General features: G+C 41.2%; 1 protein-coding gene and 1 long non-coding RNA gene across 2 annotated transcripts; one reads left to right on the forward strand and one right to left on the reverse strand.

Moving 5' to 3' along the window:
• Positions 1-418: 418 nt before the first annotated feature.
• On the reverse strand, positions 419-11325 carry ESD (esterase D). The gene is made up of 9 exons (XM_042014254.1): positions 11247-11325; positions 9735-9810; positions 8706-8794; positions 7061-7159; positions 4304-4428; positions 3844-3963; positions 3605-3703; positions 1707-1874; positions 419-638 (listed from the first exon to the last, which is right to left on the reverse strand). Exons 2-9 carry the CDS (start codon positions 9800-9802, stop codon positions 558-560), a joined length of 849 nt encoding a protein of 282 aa, XP_041870188.1. The 5' UTR covers positions 9803-9810; positions 11247-11325; the 3' UTR covers positions 419-557.
• A 40-nt stretch (positions 11326-11365) lies between these two features.
• LOC121657952 lies at positions 11366-18692 on the forward strand. Its single transcript, XR_006013804.1, has 3 exons — positions 11366-12988; positions 13402-13481; positions 18281-18692. It is a non-coding gene; the product is annotated as an uncharacterized LOC121657952 (long non-coding RNA).
• The last annotated feature ends 1438 nt before the right edge of the window (positions 18693-20130 follow it).

Here is a 20130-nt window from a genome sequence, read left to right on the forward strand (position 1 = left end):
TGCTTGATAACACAGAGGACAGTAAACTACTGTGCACAGCAGGCGTTTGTCTGCATTCTCCACCGGACTTGGTCCTTGGAAGGTATTCACACAGGCCAAGGAAAAATACACCTACCACTTCAGATTAATGAAGCAGCTTGATTAGTTGTGCCACTAACAACTTCCTTCACCATTAAAGTATGAAGTAAACCCCAGTGATTAATTAGCTGCAGGGGCACGCTGTTGTTAATCACAGTCTCGGCACAGTTGCACTAGAAGCTATCTGGAGGTGCCACATACACACCCACACTCATGGTCTGAAACTCACTCATCTGCTGGCTTACATTTTGACCCAAAATGCAGCAGATGTAACTTCATGGCATCAAGAGTTTTCCAAGCATGCAAGAACATTCCCAATACTTAGTCTAAAGCACACACATCAAATTAAGTGGGACTTTTATTTTTCTTAGCAGTACAATCAGAAGAGCTCCATTTTACAAGCATTACTTCAGCAAATGATTTTTGTTTAGTTCACCTCTATCTCTTGATTCATATTGGCCAGGCAGCATCCAAATGATTCAAGCATTGAGGTATTTTGCATGGTGTTTGATGTGGTCATTAATAAATGAAGCAATGAAAAAATAGCTGTGATCGTAACCCTAGAAAAGAACATTAAAGAAATCAGCAGAGAACATACAGTTCATCGTAAAGCAATCACACTAAGCTCTCTTAAAGGAAAGGTAATCACTCTCCTGGTTTTATCCATTTTAAGAAATACCTGGAATATATATAAAAATGGCAAGGGATATGTAACAGCTTAAGTATAGATGAGCACCAGGAAGCTAAATAAAGTACCTTAAGCTGCCCAAATCTAGGCCTGTAAGCTAGAGGTGGGTAACAGCAAGGGTCAGCTGCAGAGGGAGATGCAATCTGAGAGAACACTTGCCCTCACAGGTACTGTTCTGGTAAAGCACAGGGAGGGCATAAAGAGAACACAGCCCAGGTCTGAGTTACTGCTCCATCACTGTGCTGCAATATCACCCTCTGACCCCTCTTCATCAGCACTAACTCTATCTTTAGGTGCAAGGTTTATGATAAACCAGAGAGGACAATCCTTCACTCTCCACCACTGGGCTCCCCATTGGGTCTGGGTGGAAGTTGCCAGTGGCTTACAAAGACTCCAGTGAGGACAGTGTTGTTCTGGGTCACTGCACTGCAGGTAAGAGCAATCCCTCCACGTGGGTCTTTACATGAATCTACAATGTCAAGCAGTTCCACCCCTTCCCTAACTTACACAAACACATGCAAACTAAATTGCGAAGTTTTATGGTAAACACAAAACCCACAGCACAGACAAGGGATGCAGCAAAAGGCCATCTGTCACTTTGGCTGTACAGTGACTACAACACTCATTAAAAATGATTAATGCTGTGTATTCAGCCGAGCACCGGCAGCCTGAGTCCCCATGAAGGGCTCAGCCTGTCCAAGCTGGAAGCACGACGGCACCTAGTGGTGAAGCACGGCTGAATCGGGCGGGTGATGTGTGTACCTTGATGGCCAGCGCGACGGGAAAGTGTCACTTCTCACCCTCCTCCTCACATGGCCAGGGACAGACCCGCAGTGGGAGCATGCCTGCCCCCTTACAGACACTCTCCTCACTGCCTGCTGCATACAACCAAAAATCACAAACAAGAATCCACCAACCAAGGACTGCAGAAGCAACTTGCCTGCTGCAGTCTGAAGACTACTGGGATTTTCCGCTCGGTGCAGGCAGCGATGAAATTATCAGGCAGTAACTGGCCCGCAGACAGGAACTGGTCCTCTTTGCCTTGGTCAATCAAGATGTCGAGGCGAGAGCCCGAGTAGGACTTGACAAGCTGGGTAGCATCATATGCCTGCAAAAATAAAAGAGAAATGACATTCAGTTAAACACGTTCAACTGGTTTCAGTTCATCGACCACAGGAAAAGAAGAGCACAGAGAGAGTCCTGGGCAGTGTAGAGCAGGACACCAAGTTGCACCTGGAAGAGCAAAAATCTAGGGAAATTCCAGGCAACTGATAAATAATACCCATTGCTTTATAAAAGGCAAATTGTATGAGCTAGGTAATTACCAAGTTGGCAGTTTGACCAAACAGAACATCCAGCCCAGGGCTGCCCTACAGAATGGAAGAACAGCAATATAGTCAGTACTAATTCACACCCTTGTGCAGGAACTAGGTCCTGCTGAAGAAACTTGGCAGCTAAAAATCAAAACACCAGTGTAATGCAACTGTGCTCATGGGAAGGCATTTAACCTGAAGGTTACGGTGACAATTTTACCAAGAAAACTTGGTGCAACTGAGAAACAGAAATTAAAGACTCTAAACATACACATATCAAAAAATAACTCTGATGGGGAACATGTTACCCATGGGGTGCTGTATGTGTTACATACTCAAAATAATGAACTCCTTTAAAAAGACAGTGAAGTGTTTAAGGCTGTGAAGTCACCAATAGACAGCAAAATCCAAAGCCCTACACCAAGGTATCAGAGCCATCCTTCCAGGATGCCACCAGATCCAGAAATGACACTATGATGGAAATGGGAGCTTGGGCTCAGCCCAGCACTGTGGCCATCAAATGATCCTGAACATATTTACATGGCAATTTTAAGCCAAAATACAGAGATCAGAGGTTGTATATCTGTGCCAAAGACATCTCTAAGTCTGTTCCTGATGATTGCTGTTGATCTACTGGACTAGGTTTGCAGAAGAGCTCCAAAACAAGGGGACAGAAAACAGGGTTTTGGGGTGTTGTTTTGTTTTGTTTCACAACAAATCCATTACATAAAGTCTAAGCAAGTTTAACTGGTGGTTTCTAAGTACACAAACTACTCTATTAACGATTATGAAAGCAGAGAGTACTCTCCAATCCTGTAAAGTTTTAATCAGACATACTTTAATCCAATTTACAGGGGATTGAACTGCAGCTTGTGCTTATTTACAAGGAAATCCGAGTACATAGTCACTACAATCCCTTCTAACTTAATTCTAGAAATACAGTGCAATGTTTAAGTTGAGATTGAAAATACTGAAGGGCTGCCCAAATAATGCAGCAACCATGCAGACAAACATTTTTGTATCTTAGCCATTCATATACAACTACTGATAGCTTAAAATTAGGGCCCTGGAGCTAAAACCTAACTTTGCCTAGTTTAATGCTGTACTGAAATACACTGATTTCCAAGTATCCAACAGGCTCCTTTTGAAGGCCTCCCACTGGCTGCCCCTGAAAAATGTCACAAGGCTCATCAGTCTGAACAGTTTGCAGCAGTCTCTCTCTTCAGGCTACTACAAAAATACACTGCTCCTAATTCTTCTTAGCCCAGACTTTTAAATCTTCATAGAACTGAGAGAAATGTAGCTGATTTGATGAGAGACTTGTACCTCATTGCATTTTCATAAGCACCATAAGGCACCAGCATGTCACTCCTGCCAGAAACAATGCTCTTCTCTGCTTGGGGGTGCAGTAAAACAACAGTACTATCTCATGGGCACTCCAGAGTTTTTTTCCAGGCTCCTGCTGTGATGTATTTGCAGATCACTCATTCATCTGTTACTAAAGAACTGCAGCTGCAACACATACCTCCCATTTGCTTGTATCTGGTCCCAGATATCCACCAAGGGCCTTCTTCCCCCACTGACACTGAATTGGGTTGCAGATAGGAGCAAATGCTGATACAGACTGTTCAGAAAGACAACAGGAAAAAAATACTATGTAACAATGAACTGCAGCAACTGAAACTATTTATGCTTTCTTCGGTCACATCTATAGAAATCTATATAGGCATTAGTATACCTCATACAAGCTATACTTCATCTTACTTTGTACTTTCCAGGATTCTTCAGAGCAAGAATAAGAGCTCCATGACCTCCCATGGAATGCCCAAAAATAGACATCCGTTCAGGGTCAGTTGGAAAATTGGCATTTATTAGTTTAGGCAGCTGTAAAGGAAAGAAGAGTGTAATAAAACGTTAAAGCAACTTGAGTATGTTTAAGAAAAAAAGCACACAACTAACCAACTAATGCCTTTTAATGCCACTGAAACCAAAGGCACATCTCTGGTTCTAGCCTGACATCTGTGATCATGCCCTGAATGCAATTTGCAGAGGAATGTGGTATCAAAAGTTCAGCTGACAATAAGTGAAAATACTTTGATAACTCAAAGTATCTCTATAGAAATCTACCATAACCTTGTAACACAAGATGTGGGAATTTCCTATGACTGAGCCACACCCCTTTATCTTACCCAGCAACAGCAGGAGAACCCAGCAGAAAAGTTACCTCATCCTTTATGTAGGAATACATCCTATAGTTTGTTTTCCAAGGATCTTCAGTGGCATCCACATAAAAACCAGCACCGGTGCCAAAATCCCAGCTTTCATCTTCTCCTTCAATATTGCAGCCACCTAGCATGAAAAATCTTACCTTTACTACAGGTTCAGAATTGGAGAACCTGCCATACAAATCAGACTCAGGACACAAGTCTCTCAATCACATCTCTGCCCCTTCAACTAGAAGACAATTTGGATTTTCATTCATTAGTACAATGTTTTCAAGTGTATTTCAACACTTCAAAATGTCACATAATACCTACAGATATATCCAATTTCTAAATAGTGTCGGTATCTCTTCATAAATAAATATAGCATACACGTCTCCTAAATTACTTCTGAAAAGCTTTGTCCAATTCACCCAGGGACTTAACCAAAAGTTGGCACTTGTTAATTGGTGCTACCATCTTATTTCAGCCATTAGACCTCATCCGATCAAGTACAAGAAGCTATGTGAGAAACAGAAACAGAAGAAAATTTCCTTTTCCCCCAGAATGACAGAACCATGTATCACCAAATGGTGTATCCAAGCCAGTTTATGTGCTTTAAATAATGCCTGCTACACCTCCCTTTTTAAGATTTTCCAGAAGAATATCATTCACTGTTCCTATAATTTCACAAGTCTATACCTCTACCTTTTCCACAATTCATTTCATTGCTCCCGCCTATAATTCTCCATGAAACCTAAATAATTTCTTCTTTGAATAACTGCAGGATTGTATCCTCTTTTCCAAGGCTACACTTTCAAACTAAATTTGCAGATGAGTTCTTAAGTCAGTACATCCCATCCAGTCCTCCCTTTGATTAGTCTGTGATTTACCAGCCTGGTTTGCAGAACAGAATGTAATATTTCAAGGTACAGGTGATAGGAATGTTTTGGAGAAAGAGGCCATTATTTCCTAGTTTCTGCAATCGAAAATTATATAGCCTTTTACCCCTGTCAGATTATATTACAAACCCATGTGTAACTCAACAGTCCCTCACAATTTGTGCAGATGGCTGCCACCGTGCCACCATGTGAAACCAGATTTGTACAAGGATCAAAGTTGACTTTGCTCCAGTGACATGTCCTTGAACACTGAGTGATTTTGTAACTTAACAGTCCAGCAATCACAGGGGTGCTTAAACAACATGTTGGATGTAAAAACTACAATACCTTGGAGATGGACAAAAACTCAGAAAGTCCTGCCATGCAATGAAGGCAATGCTCATTAAATGCTAAAAAAAACTTACAGGAAGCCTTGAAAAAAAGAAATCTGAAAAGGAATCTGCATAATATTGCTCAGTATACCTGTCTGGAAAAACAAACCCCTTTGAAGAAGGAAAAGTAAAATCTATCAAGGCCTTACAGAGTCTGTAATGACAAATATTAAATGATTTCATGCAGTCTTTTTCCCCATCCACATACATCTCCTGGGTTCTGGAAAGTAATTCTCATGCAGTCATAACTACACAATTGAAAAACACATGTAAGCATTTTCAATACCTCTCAGCTCATGATTATATTTGAATTGCTTTTCATTTGTTTCTCCAGACAACTCAAAGAGACTTAAGAACATTTGGGGTCTGTGAGCTAAAGTTTAAGAGTATAATATGAAGCACATACCAAAATTCATCTAAATAGCAGAGCAATCCTTATCAATTTTTAGACTGAAAGGCAAGAGAGAAGCTGCCACGAGGGATTTAAAAGAAAATGGACAAATCAATGACCTATTCAAAGGCATTTACACATTGATAGAGAAAACTCAGCACCAAAAGCAAGTTCCAGTATAATTACCCAATGTGAGTAACACAAAGGTTAGCTGCCCATCTCTAGCCTGCAGCAAATAGCAACAACTAAGTGCAAAGCTCATTCATACACAAGTTTTGCTCTTCTGTCCCTCTTCTTTATTAGAAACATGTATTTATGTTCTTGGACCTGACACAACTTCTGAACCTAGATGCAAAAAATACTTTACGGAAAGAACACCGCTTTTCCCCCATATTGCCTGTAGTCAGATGTGACCCACTAAAGCTTTGGAAATATTAGAAGGCTGCCACCTTTGTTTACAGCACTCATGAGACTGTGGCAGAGTCCAACAAATACAAAACATAAAAGAGTGAATCCCCAAATAACAGTATTTCCAATAACTGCAGATCCACCATTTTCAGGTTTCCCACACCATAAGCTCAGCCTTAAAGAACAGCACATCATTTAAAAAATCCATTCATCACTAGTCTATTGTAGCTGCAGGGGAGAAGGGTTTCTGGTTTGCTTTTCCAAGTATTGTCAATCCTCTGAAGACATGTATTTAATTGGCTTTAGAAGACAGAATACAATAAAGAGCAAGCACTGCAGCTTTGTGTGGCAACACAGTTCTGCAGGTTTTATAGGGTCCCAGCAAGCTGCAAAATGTCAGCAAGAATTCTAATAACACACATTTCTTGTTTCTCTTTTCCTCCCTCTCCTCATCTGTGCTGAACTCTAGAGCCCCTTTGTTCTAGTTTTAGTGCCACAATAAGAGAGTTTCAAATGTCAAACCCTCACTACCCCGTTATTAAGAGCATACACAATGTAATCTTGTGAACAATGCAAGATGCAGAGGTGAGGTCAAATTCTGACTCAGGGGGGCAACACATTTTTCAGCACACTGCAGCACCCCATTCTCTGGGGACAGAGAGTGCACTTCAGGGCAATGACTGTTACCATGTGTCTCGTTACACTTACGTGGGCTTGTGTCTGGTGCCACTACAATAAGGCCGTGCTCAGCTGCTGCTTGTTGAAACCCAGCCTTCGTTATGAAATTCTGTTCTGTGCAGGTTAACCCTAGGGAAACACAAATACTGCTGGTTACCCATTGCTCACGGCATACTGGTTTCAAAGCTCCTTTTGACAGAAAATGTCTTGAAAAGCAAGAGGAATTCCTATCTCCATAAACATGGAAAATGTTTTCACTAGGCTCAACAATACTTAACAATTCACAGGAACACAGTTGCTCTGTCCCATCTAGTCACACTAACACGTGATCAAAACCAGATCCATGTGTACCCTGTATCCCCTGGAGCACCAGCTCACACAGTGTGCAGTGCCCTCAGCTATTGTGCATTTAAACCCACTGACCACAGGCATTTGCTGAGGCTGACACTGCTAACTTCACCTAACCCTGCAACTACATTTTTCCTTCTACTGTCATCTCAGCTGTTTGCATTACAGAATCACACATGGGGTCTGACAAATTCTACATACTTTAGACAGGATAAAGGGCCCATAAGCACTCTGACTCCAAAACCCACAGCAATACGTGCCTTTTGTATAGCAGCAGGTCCAAATAAAGTCCAATTACAAATAAATTACACTTCACACCAATATTTTAATTCTTCTTCACTGTGCAATTTGACAGCAGTTAATGATTCTAGTTTTCTCTGAGGACAAGTTGCCAGTAACCTAATTTGACTGATATGCTGCCCAAAACAACATGGTTTACATTCAATAAAATAAATGTGCTGCATGGCTTAGAGCTCTTCAGACAATTCTGATGTGCCTAACTTCAAGGATAAACTTTTTTACCCAGTCCACTCTCATGATACAAATCAGACCTACCAGCTGTTTTGTGAAATGAATACATTCAAGCAGCTCAAGTCTCCACACTAACAGTCTGGTCTCCAACTTTCTAAACACAAATCTCAATAAAGCAACTCCTAGAATTACAAAACAGAGTTTCTGCTTTTTATTTTCAATAAAAGAAAAAAAAAAAGGATTTAATTATTAATTGTGGATAAAAAACTTCATTCCTGCTGCACAAACCTCTTCAAAACCTCTGCACAAAAAAGGCCATGGCCCTTATGTATCCCACAGGTTTGCCTCACACTAGACCTGCTTGTGCTAAGGCAGCTGACAGCACCTCTCTTTTCAAGTTCACCCATTGCTTCCTGCAAAATAGTACTCGGAATAAGGTGGAGTCCACAGGACAAATGTGCTGGCTTCCATGGGCTCTATTTCACATCCCTACCCTGTTAGCTGAAGCAGTCTGTCATAAACAAAGGAAAGCAAGAGGTGTTCCAATGGCAAGGCCTTACAGGAGAACCTTTATATATAGGCTTTGGAACAAAAGGTATGAACATTTTCGAACAAAAGGGCAGAACACTTCGAACACTGAGCATTTTACAACACAATCTGGTAGGCTACCCCCAAGCTGCATCCTGATTTATCACAGTACGCTCAGACTAAATCCACCTTCCAGAAGAAGAGTTTCTGTAGAATTCAGGAGCTGCCACTGCAGTACCTCTACATTAGGTTTTCAGTAACGGTAGTGCAGTAGTTTAAACATGTTGAAGATTGTATTTTTTAAGTTACTAAGACTCATGTTACTTACCCGAGAGCCAATAAAGCACAGGACACTTTCCAGTTTCCGCTTTCGGAGGCAAGTAGATTCCAAATTTCATTTTGCATTTTAGCTCTGCACTGTATTAATAAAATACTTCTTGTTATCACCACTACTTAATTAACAAGGTCACTAACATTAAAAAAAGGAATCAGTGGATCACTGCATTTCATTCAAAAGGAGATCTAGTCAGTGAATTGTAACAACTAAGTTAAAAGAAGGGAAGATCGAATTTTAAACTCAGACTCTAGAATTGTCAATAGCTAACTTTCCAACTTTGTTCTGAATATACTTAAAACAGAGACCCACAAATAAAACACATTTTCACAGTGCTGCTAACCGGGAACAGGTTGAAAACTGAATTTTGAATCCCAGCAATATTTATCTTGCGCTTTATCTATTAAATTGCAAAGTAATTTTTACTGAAGAACACATCCACATGACTTGCACAACATACAATGCACCACACATGCCAGAGAAGGTTTTCAATCTGCTAAGTCTACAGACCAATTAGTTGCTCAATTAATACTAAAGCCTAAAATGATCAATAAACTCTTATCTAAGCAAAACTAATGATTTTATTTGGATCAAAATTTTTTTTAAAAGCTTATTTTTCTGTTCACCTTCATCAAACAAAAATATATTTATTGAGTCTGTCTGCTCACAGCACTTTTCCAGAGTGCACAGCAGTGAGATATCCAGTAGAGTGAGTGGAACTTTGCACACACAGTGGTTCTCTGTGCTGCAAACAGGACAACTGAAAGTAACGGAGCTTCATTTTCAAAGGTAAAAATACTGGCTTCCCACCTCAGATCTGCCGCATTAATATACTGGATCATGTTAAACATTAACACAGAAATTCAAGAGCACAGCCAAAGCAGCAGCAGACATTATTCCTAACCAAAATATGGATATTAGTGAGAACATGCTATTTCCCTGCAGACTGAAAACACTGACAGCAATGACAGTATGGATTCACTGCCCCAAGCTAAACATCTCAGTTGTTTTAGTGGTGTTTACCTGTCGTGTTCAAACACCTTCTGGAAACCCTCAAAGCATTTGTTGCTGGAAACCTGTTTCAGTGCCATGATTTTAACTGGGGAAAAAAAAAAAAAAAAAAAAAAAAAGGAGAAAGGAGAAAGTTATATTTGAAAATAAAACACTCCTGGTCTTAGACTTTTTGAAAACAGAACAGTTGAATACAACTTGAAATATCTTTGCTTAGTGTTATAGTTTTTCAGAAGAATTTCCTGCACATGCTTTCTGATCTTTCATTAACTTTCTATTTCCCCACAGAAAAGGGACAGGGGAGGCTGAACTCTTGTGAGCAGAATGGGCAAAGCCTGCCTGCTTTCCTACAGACCCACATCTCCAATGACCTTTACCTCAGCACTAACTGTGGCTTGCTCTTTGGCTACCAAACAAGCATTCCCATGTGCTGTGGTTAACCTGGAGCTCCCCGTGCCAGGCTGTTACCTCCACAATTACCATGCAGGAGAGAAACCTGTCCCACCTTTCCTTCTCTGTGTGCGACAGTATCCAGCCACTAACTACCATAATACTAAGCCTTGTTCTCAGCTTTGATGGAAATTAATTACCATGTTCTAACAGTCTGTGGGACAGCAGAAACAGAGGAGCAGAAGGCTTATTTCCATGGCAAACAGCATGAAATACAAGCAAAGGAGAGTCCTGGGAGTTTTAGAAAGCTGGTGGTACAAGTGTAGCAAATGTGCTAAGGAAACTCGGGAAGGCTGACACAAAAGTGGACGCTGTCAGCGTGCACAGGAGCAGTAAGGCCAAGCAGACAGCAGAAAGGCGAACAGTCTGCAGAGTCACAGAATCATAGAATATTCTGAGTTCGAAGAGACCCCCAAGGATCATCGAGTCCATCTCCTGGCCCTGCACACGACATCCCCAAGTATCACACCATGTGCCTGACAGCGTTGTCCAAGCACTTCTTGCACTGTGCCAGACTTGGTGCTGTGACCACTTCCCTGGGGAGCCTGTTCCAGTGCCCAAACACCCTCTGGGTGAAGAACCTGTTCCTGATATCCAAACTAAACCCGCTCTGACACAGCTTCAGGCCATTCCCTCGGGTCCTGTCCCCGGCACACAAGAAAATCCTGAGGGGAACTCAGGTACCATCAGACCAGGTAACAAATATCAAAACGAGAACGTTCCACCCCTCACACCTGCGCGGTGCTATGGGGCAGCGGGAAAGAAGAACCCCGCACCACGGAGAGCCCGCGGGGCTTCATCGCTGCCTCCTGCCGCCCCCGCGGGGCTGGGGCCGAGGGACGCCCGCCCAGCAGCCCAGCAGCAAGGCCCGGCCCGGCCCGGCTCGGAGCGCCCCTTTCCACACGGCCAGTCCTGCCCGCTGCGCCACAGCGCGCTCCTGTGCCTCCATTTCCACCCGCCCGCCCTTGCAGGCGGCGATCCCTCCCCTCCGGCCGGGCCTTCCGCCACCGCCTCCCCACGCTCTCAGCTCGGCCCGGCCCGTTCCCGTTCCCGCTCCCGTGCCCGCTCCCTTACCGCGGCGGAGGGCTGGGGCCGGGCGGCGCGGGGCAAGGGGCGGCCGTGGCGCGGAGGCGGCTCCTCCCGCCGCCCCGGGGCTGGCCCGTACCGCCCCCAGCCGCCATGGCTCTGCCCGGCCGCGGCCTCAGCGTGGAGGGAGTGGGGCCTGCGGGCGCCGCGGGGTTGCAAAATGTTAAATATGTAAACATTTTCTTAAGGAAGGTTGCTCTGTGATGCTTGATCTTTATATACTTTGAAGCCTAATCAGAAAGGAGATTTAATCTGTGAAACAGCAGCGAACGAACTCTAATTGATGGTCAGGTGTTACAAAGACTTAATTGCTTGACGGTAGAATTGCCTTGATAAATTTTAGGGTTCGACATGCTTTAGTGGTCTCAGACCTAGGGATGGGTTAGCAAAGCTTGGGTGAAGAACCTTCACCCAAGAAGGGGAGAGTGATGTGCTGCTGATAGTGGGCACAAAGAATGCAGAATTCATGGGCCGCAAGGACATTTGGCAGAACTCCTAGGGCAGGGAAGAAAATAACCAAGAAAACTCATTAACTGTGCTGAAATCAGCTCTAATTGGGTAGAAGATAATTCTGATGGGGAGATTGTGACCATCAACTGGCAACCCACTGACTCAAGAGAAAAACTAAGCGTACAACCTAATTAGCAGGAGAAGCGAGACAATCACTACGCAATAGAAGACAGAACACTAATCAATAAGAGAACTAGGTAACTTGTAGCCAATGAACACTGATGCCTTTGTTAACTAAAATGTATAAATAGTGAAGAGTTTTGGTAGTCATCGTGCTGGCCTTGAGGATTCCCTGCCCAGCACCCCTTTTTGCATAGAACTGTAAATAAATGCCTGGACTTTGTGTGTGGATTGGCCTCTTGCACACGGTGTAAAAGAACCTATTTTGGGACAACAGTGGTGCTGCTCCCACCTCAGCGCTTTGGACCAGAAGTGAAGTGGGGGCAGCTGTGCCCTGGGCACCTCCAAACCCCCATGCTGCAGAGGTGGCCCTCCTGGCTCAGAAGAAAAAAATCTGGAGCAGTAAAAGATGAAGAATGAAATAGAAAGTGAATCCAGGGAATCCAATAATAGTGAACTATTCAAAGCAGCATTTCTGTTCATGTCATTGTCCCTCAACCACTTCAAGGCGGAAGAAAGTTGCTGAAGTGGCCTGAGCTGGGACCACTGCATCATTGCATTCCAAATGTTTTACCTCCCCTCAGGATTTCAGAGTTCTTCATGGCAGCTGCCGCCAGACAGACTGCTGATTTTATAATAAACCTGAATTCTAGTGGACGTGTTTGACACCTCACCTGCAAGATCACAAAGTAAAGAAGATACTTGGCAGTGTTTCAATTTTATTCATAACCCAAATTATCCCACTTTGTGCTGTTCTTTTATTATTTATTTCTTTCTTTATTAATTTGCAGTTAAACATGCCGTCAAAAAAATGTCCTCAGCAAAGCTCCCTCCTACTTTGTAGCCTTGTACCATGTACTGCATTGGCAGGGACTGGTTTTGCCTGTAACATTTTGCAGTCTTGACTTTTCCAATGTGACAGTAATTCCTTTTCTATTTTTGATCCCTAATTCTAGCAACGCACAGTACTGACAATTTTGTCCCCCTGTTACCTTCTATTTGGACTGCAGCTGCTGGACCCTGGACCTGGGCCTTGCATCCTGTCTTCCAGAGCAGCTTTCCTATCCTGCCTCTGTACTTGGATGTAGTTGGTACAAATGGTCTGTCTCTGAGCTGTTTAAATTTCCTTGTCTCAACTTCTCTTTTTCAAGCTGTGTTTCAGTTGCCATTAATCAAATTAAATTGTGTTTCTTCACTAGTATTTCTCAAGTACTCTTCAGGCAGTTCCTTCCATCTCTATGTGTGCATTTTGTAGCTCTCTTAAATGTCTCTCACTAGCAAGATAGTTATTTATTTGAGCTGAACTGTATCCAGTCTGTTTTCTCTCTTATATATACACACAGTTGTTGTTACACACAGCTCATTTTCTCTGGTATCTGCAATTGTTTTTATCTATTTATCTATTGTCAGTATGAAACCACTCAGGCAGTGATACTGAAAAGATTTTGATGTGTTCCTGCTCTTCCTATCCAAGTCCATTTGATAACCTCTGCCCTATTTACTCCCATTTCAGAGTGATATATTTAGAAGGATTCACCTAAGAGCCTGCTGATGAGTTTCCCTGGCATCCTCACATCTCCATGATGTCAAGATGTAAGCATTATTTTTATGTCTTTTCAATCAAAAAAGACTTAACATAAATGCATGGGTAAATGATGTGAGGGCTATGTTTCAGCCCTCCAGAGAGCTGTTTTCATGGCACAGAGCTGACACACCAGGGTAGAGTTAAGAACAGTGTAAGGCAGAGGGAGCCAAGCTAGTGCAGTCTCTTCTGTGCTGTGGTATAGATCTTTCTAGTATCTTTGGTTATGCACATTTGTTTAACCTTAATTCCATTTCTGTATCCTTTAAGACAGTGTCTGCAGTTCTCACCTGTGAATCCATTTTGTTAGCATTCTGCCTATCACTTCAAATTCTCTAAAAAATACCAGATGTGAAGTGGGCTTCCTTTCCTTCATCATTAAAAGGCTTCTCATGTGGTACAGCAGGACAACCAGTAAACGTGAGGATATTAAAAGAAAAGAATGACGTATACTCACTTTGGAAAATCTTTTGGCTTATGTACTCTTGCTTTATGTATTACTTTATTGTTGTATTCCAGTATAGCACATGCTATTCCAACATACTTTCTCTGCTTTACAGTCATTTTTTCTCAGCTTTTTCTGTGATCTCATCTTCACTTTGGTTATACAGAGTTCTGAATTTACACTTCACTGTTGACTTTGCCAGGAGATTATTTGTATGCTCTTCTTTTCCATAAAGAACTTTTCCAGTATTCTCTATAGCAATTGTTTATAATTTAGTCTTTTATACTTCTAATGTGATATTTATCTAAACTGTCTTAAAATGTCTTATGGCAGGCTGTCAGTCATTTTCGAGAAACATATATGCTGGCAACAGTATGATCCCTCAGTATATTTCATGCTGGCTGTATTGACACAACCTGTTTCAAGTCTTTAGCTTTTCAAGGGAGAAAGTTTGCACAGGGAAAGGGAGGATTTTCTGCCACTGTATTGTTATTGATTATCTTTATTATTTTTCCTTCCTGCTACATCCATCTATCTTACCTTTTATTCCTAGGTAGAAGTTAGATCTGAATTTCTTTTCTTTCTTTCTTTTACACCCTCACTTAATCTGTGTACATTGAGGATTTTTTCTGCTTTGCTCCATTTGTTGATTTCATTATTTCCTTTTTGCTCATTAGGGAGTTAATGTGTCATTTGAGTCCCTAGGTCTTTCCAGGGACACAGCATTGTCCTTTTGTCTTGCTTGCACTGTAATCCAAGTGACATAGCTCCCGTGGCTCCTCTTTCACTTGGCTTTATCTTGGATTGGTGCTTCTGCAGCACTGCCCTGGTGGTCAGGAATGGCCTCAATAACTCTGAGCTGCTGTGAGGCTGAGCATGTTCATAAATCTTCTTTGTAGAGAGGCTGTGGAAAATATATACACATATATATATTCTGCAGTTGCAGAAACAAATAACTTGTGATAAGAAAATAGAAAAAGTAATGTTTTTTGAAAAATTCTTTGTCCCTGGAGCAGTTAAAGCACTTACAACTTTTCCAAGGGAAAAAAACCCAATCATCCTTCTTTTATTAGAATAATGTAAGAAATATTAATAATACTTTCCTATCACTTCAGAAAAATGGAAAATTAAGCACATTACAACTGATGTTAAATCTAGTGAGGAATATGCTCCTGATAATTCTGATGGAAAGTATTTTCCTCTTAATGTGTTACAATTAAAAATGAAGCAGTCTTGTTTTTTCATAGTAAATTAACTGCACATATTTGTGTTATGTCTTTGTTTTCTATTTCTTTCTAGTACAGATTAATTGTGAACTTATGAAGAGTCTGCTTGTTTGAGAAATTTTTCCACATACATGTATTTACTGAGCCCTTGAGGCTGGTATTTTGAATTCAGATATTCAAGTAAACTTAGATGTATAATTGCAGCTAAGGAAAGATATTGGCTGACAGAAATGTAATGGTGAAGATCTGATTTAGCAAATGCCAAAGGACAAATTGAAATTCAATTTAAGCCAATAAATAGCATAGTAGAACATTAGGGCTTATCTTATTAATGGGATCTGCAAGGAGAGGTGGAGGCATAAATGCCATTTGTTTAGGCTTGTGGTTGTCTTTCCAAGGGAGACAGGCTTTTCTTTAGGTCTTTTGGAATAAGTTAAGATCAGCAACACCAACTAGCATTCCTTGATCCCTACATGAGCCTTGAAGTAATACATGTACAGTAGACTTTCTTTCTTGGTCTTGGTGGACAGTTCAGGCCACGGACTTGAAGACATTTGTCAAAATTAGGGTCAAAGTAGCAGAAAGAATCTTCATGTGTATCATAAATTCTTCCTGTGAGGACTATTTAAATCTGTTACCTATAATGAGGTAAGACAGAGAGTCATGCAAAATTCAAATAAAATATTATTTTAAAGAGCATGGCTTTTAGAAAGGCTGAGGAAAAGGCAGTAATTTATTGCTGTCAAAATGAATATGGTAACATGCCTACATGGCTTTTGGAACAACTGGCATGATCCCCAGGAGAAAGAATATTTTTTCAATAATATCTAAGATTCACATAGGAAGTACAGGCAATGAAAGAGTCGGAAGGTTCCAAACATCTTTTAAGATGAAAAAGTAAAAGTGGGTGCTTATATTGCCCAAAGACAATTGGCGAAAAACTTAATTGATCTGAATTTTAAGAAAAGGTAAGTCTTCTGAAAGTTTAAAAAAAGAACGAATCTTGAATGGAATGAGTTTTCAGTCACTAATATAGGGATTATTTAGCAATAATTAGTGTCTAAAAGTGTCTAAATTAGTGTCTAAAAGATCAAGCAAATGACAGGCAGGTCAGCCTTACCATCATTCCCAGGAAAGTAATGGAGCAGATCCTCCTGGAAGCCATTTGCAGGTATAAAAAGAACAAGAAGGTGGTTAGGAATAGCCAACATGGATTTACCAAGAGCACAGCACACCCAACCAGTCTAATTACCTTCTGAAGAGAATTCTGCTTCAATGGACAAAGCAGGAGCAGTGGAAGTTGTATACTTTCACAGGAGCTTTGAAAGAACTTCTAATAGTCTCCTTGTCTCCTTTTAACAAGATTGGAGAAATATGAGCTTGATTAGTGGATAATGAGGTGAGTGGAATATTGGCCGGATTGCTGGGCTTGGAGAGTATTGATCAGCAGTCCAGAGTCCAGCTGTCAGAGTGACACCCCTCAGGGATCAATACGAGGGACAGGACTGTTTAGTGTCTTTATTAATGACGTGGGTGATGAGATGGAGTACAGTCTGAGATATGTAGGTAAGAAAAAGCCAGTTTATATTACTCCCTGCAGTAACAAAGATAGAGACAGAAGGCTAATAGATCTTTGTGAAAAGAAGGGACTTCAGTTTAGAAACATATTCTGGAGTTCTGGAAAAAAAAATCTAAGTTGCAATAAGGAAGGGACTATGGATAATAGGGCTCATTGAAAAAAAAGGAAAGAGCTTATTGCCATTGACAGTGACCAGGTCCACAGTGCAAAGCACTGTAGAAAAATCTATTGAAGCAAACCTGCTGACTTGAACTGTTCACTGTCTACAAGACAAAAAGGGGGGAAAAATATTTTCTACACTTTTAATGTGGAGAACAGAAATGTTGACTTCCAGAGTGCAGCCATGATGATTATGCTTCTGTGGAAACTTCATCCTTTGTTTTATGCATAGTTGTAGGCAGAAATTCTAAATATTTTGGTGGAGTAACTGTTGGACTAGTCTGCTTCTGAATCCTGAGATTTTCCACCTTTGTTTGACCCTGAATAGTTCCATTTCTTTCAAAAATTTTCTAAAGTAGGTATCCTGCCTTGGATTAATTTTCAGGTCCTGTGTGCTGCTTCCCAAATGGCTACCATTTTTTTCTCATGGCAAGTATCAAATTTTAGGATATTTATTTAGGACTTTTAGGATAATCTGTCTTTCTTTGGATCATTCAAGGTCTCACAAGTGCTGTACTTCATCTCAGGAAGTGCCTTTATAAACTACTTTTGAAACATATTTTTTCTGGTTCTACAAACCTGAAGTAAGTAAACCTGACTCATTTCAAACACATAAACCTCAATTGCAATAACTGTGCATTGCTAGAAATTTTTTTTTCATGGGTCAATAGGAACTGGAGATTTCCAGATGTGCTTGGAAATCTCTTTGCTTATAGGAAGGGGACCTTCATCCATGTCTTTTAAGTTCTGTGTTCTGTTCCTAGCTCACTCAGTGGCTTCTTTTGCTGATTTTATCTCACTGTACCTCAGTTGCCCATCAGCAAATAAGTCCCCAGCAATAGTTGTCTCTTCCTGAAAACAATTGTAAGAATAAATAAAAGTGAATGTAGTCTGACAGTGATTGCAGTAATCTGTTTAACATGCGTCTTTCCCCATTTTTATCCTTAGATGTAGATCTGTAAGGTGAAACCTCACTTAATATGTCAGAGTGTGCTCCTGTTTCATCAGCCACTGGCTTCTGGGGCAGATCAGAAGATGACACAGCTCAATCTTTTTACCTTCTCCCAGGTGGTTATTCCTCAAAAGACCCATTCAGCAGAGAAGCTGTTTTTCCTCAAGGATCCCCAATGTGACTGATAATACTCCCATTACAGGAGGAAATTTATTTCTTATGCCTATCTCTTGGGGCTTAGCCTTAGCCCCAGAAGCCCCAAGTATTTAATTTTGAAAAGCAAAGTTATGTGTCTACATTACATCTGCTGTTAGTTTTGAATGGAGATACTTTATACTTGTGGGATTTGAAGACTGGGATTTTCTTCAGTAGGCAATTCCAAAGGGTAATTCTTTCCACTTGCTTAAAATACTAATTTTAGGTTGCCTTTCTTTCTCTATTGCTTCTAGGAGCTGGCTCAACTGACTTAGGCCTGGACATTTAAGTAGGAGTCACCAGCAGTTCCCAGTCTAAATGACTCCATGAAATAATTTTTCAACTTGCACACTTTTTGCTTTTTCTGCAAAGAGACATGGATCAGCCAAACATCTTTGTCATTTCAAATTATTCAGCATCAGAGACTTTACAGAACCAATATGTTGTAAATTTGCTTGGAAACTCAGCAACCATCATTTTAACTACTGATTTCTTTGCTTCCATTTCCTGCGGCAGTTGTGTGGTTGCAGGAATATAATTTTTACTGCTGGGTTCCTGAGAGCTGTGAAGAAGTGTTTAAGGATTCTGAGACTCTCAATCTCTTCTACTGGTACAGAACACTTATCATATAACAGGAAGAATAAAAGTGAGCTCATAAAATGCTAATATTTTTATTGTCAGTGAATTGTGACCTAAGAATTTGCAAATAAACTCCTTGAGGTTTTTTTATGTCAATTGCAAATGCCGAAATATTTATGGAAGAGAAGGTGTCCTACCTCCACGGTGACAACTGATGATACTGACAAGAAACTGTCTTTACTTCTGAGGTTTTTTTAGCCTTTGACAAGGGACTTTGTTGATGCATATACAATGCTGACTCCCTTCAGAGAATACATCCATAAATGAAACTTAGTATCTTCTTTTCCAAATATCTTTGCTTTTATGTCTTGAAGTGCCATATTGTTAAACTAAATGTATTATCTTTCAATGATCAGTGCAAATTATGTAGAAACAGGTATTCTGGAAAGGAGTTTTCCAAAGAACATAAGAAATTAAGGTACGCTGGAGCCTACCTACAGAGGTCTAGTAGTACTGAGGTAAAACTGAGTGGATTTGCAATTCAGGGATCTTATCTGGTACGTTTCACCCTGTGGTATGTCACATATTTGCAGGTAAAATAATCTGATTGCCTGTGTCTGATAGCTTCTGAAAAATACAGCTTTGTATGCTTTTTTCTACACATTATAAAGGTTGATGAAATCTTAAGATTGGAGCAAGGTTTTGAAGGGATTACTTATTAACAACTGTACTGCTTTGATATGCATTGCCATTGCAAACAAGAGCTTGTATGCTGCAAGACCAGTTGGAGGAATAAATTTTGGTTTCAAGACAGAGAAAACGAAAACTATTAAAATCCACTTGGGGTTCTTATTTCAATGTTCTTTGTGAAAGAAAATACTGGCAATAGATGGCACTGTGGTTCTGTGACCCGGGGGTTATTTGTGTCTCTATAGCTGTGCAACGCTGTTTGTGCTGCTCTGGAGGTGGGCTGAACCAGGCCGGACACCAGGTGCCCACCAAAATCCCACTCCTCTTCTCAGCCAGGCTGGGCAGGGGAAATGCAAGGAAAGGTTCATGGGTCGAGATAAGGGGAGGAAGAGATCAGTCACCAATTACTGTCATGAGAGAAACAGTCTTACTTTGGGGAAATTAGTTTAATTTATTTCCAATCAAATCAGAGTAGGCTAATGAGATATAAAAGCTAAATCTTAAGGCAGCTTTACCCCTCCACCCCTCTCCCTTCTTCTTAGGCTTAGCTTCACTCCCGATTTTCTCTGCTTTCACTGCAGTGGCACAGAGGGATGGGGAATGGGAGCTGTGGTTAGTCATTACACGTGGTTTCTGCTGTCCCTTCCTCCTCAGGGAGAGGACTCCTCTTCCCCTGCTCCAGAGTGTGGTCTCTCCCACTGGAGACAGTCCTTCGTGAACTTCTCCAGCATACATCCTTCCCTCGGGCTGCAGTTCTTCATGAACTGCTCCATTGTGGGTCATGAGTCCTGCCAGCAAACCTGCTCCAGAGGGGCTCCTCTCTCCACTGGCTTCC

Source organism: Corvus kubaryi, unplaced genomic scaffold, assembly GCF_017639235.1.
Source record: "Corvus kubaryi isolate FWS band 111438036 unplaced genomic scaffold, C.kubaryi_AGA036_p1.0 split1-65, whole genome shotgun sequence".
NCBI classification, from domain to species: Eukaryota; Metazoa; Chordata; class Aves; order Passeriformes; family Corvidae; genus Corvus; species Corvus kubaryi.

Excerpts from the sequence above, each read along its gene's own strand:
- ESD (XM_042014254.1), bottom strand. The coding sequence starts at position 9,802 with ATGGCACTGAAACAGGTTTCCAGCAACAAATGCTTTGAGGGTTTCCAG. Across the intron at positions 4,429-7,060 it reads GGCACCAGACACAAGCCCAC|GTGGCTGCAATATTGAAGGA; the intron begins GTAAGTGTAACG and ends TTTTCATGCTAG. Across the intron at positions 1,875-3,604 it reads CAGATACAAGCAAATGGGAG|GCATATGATGCTACCCAGCT; the intron begins GTATGTGTTGCA and ends TTATTTTTGCAG.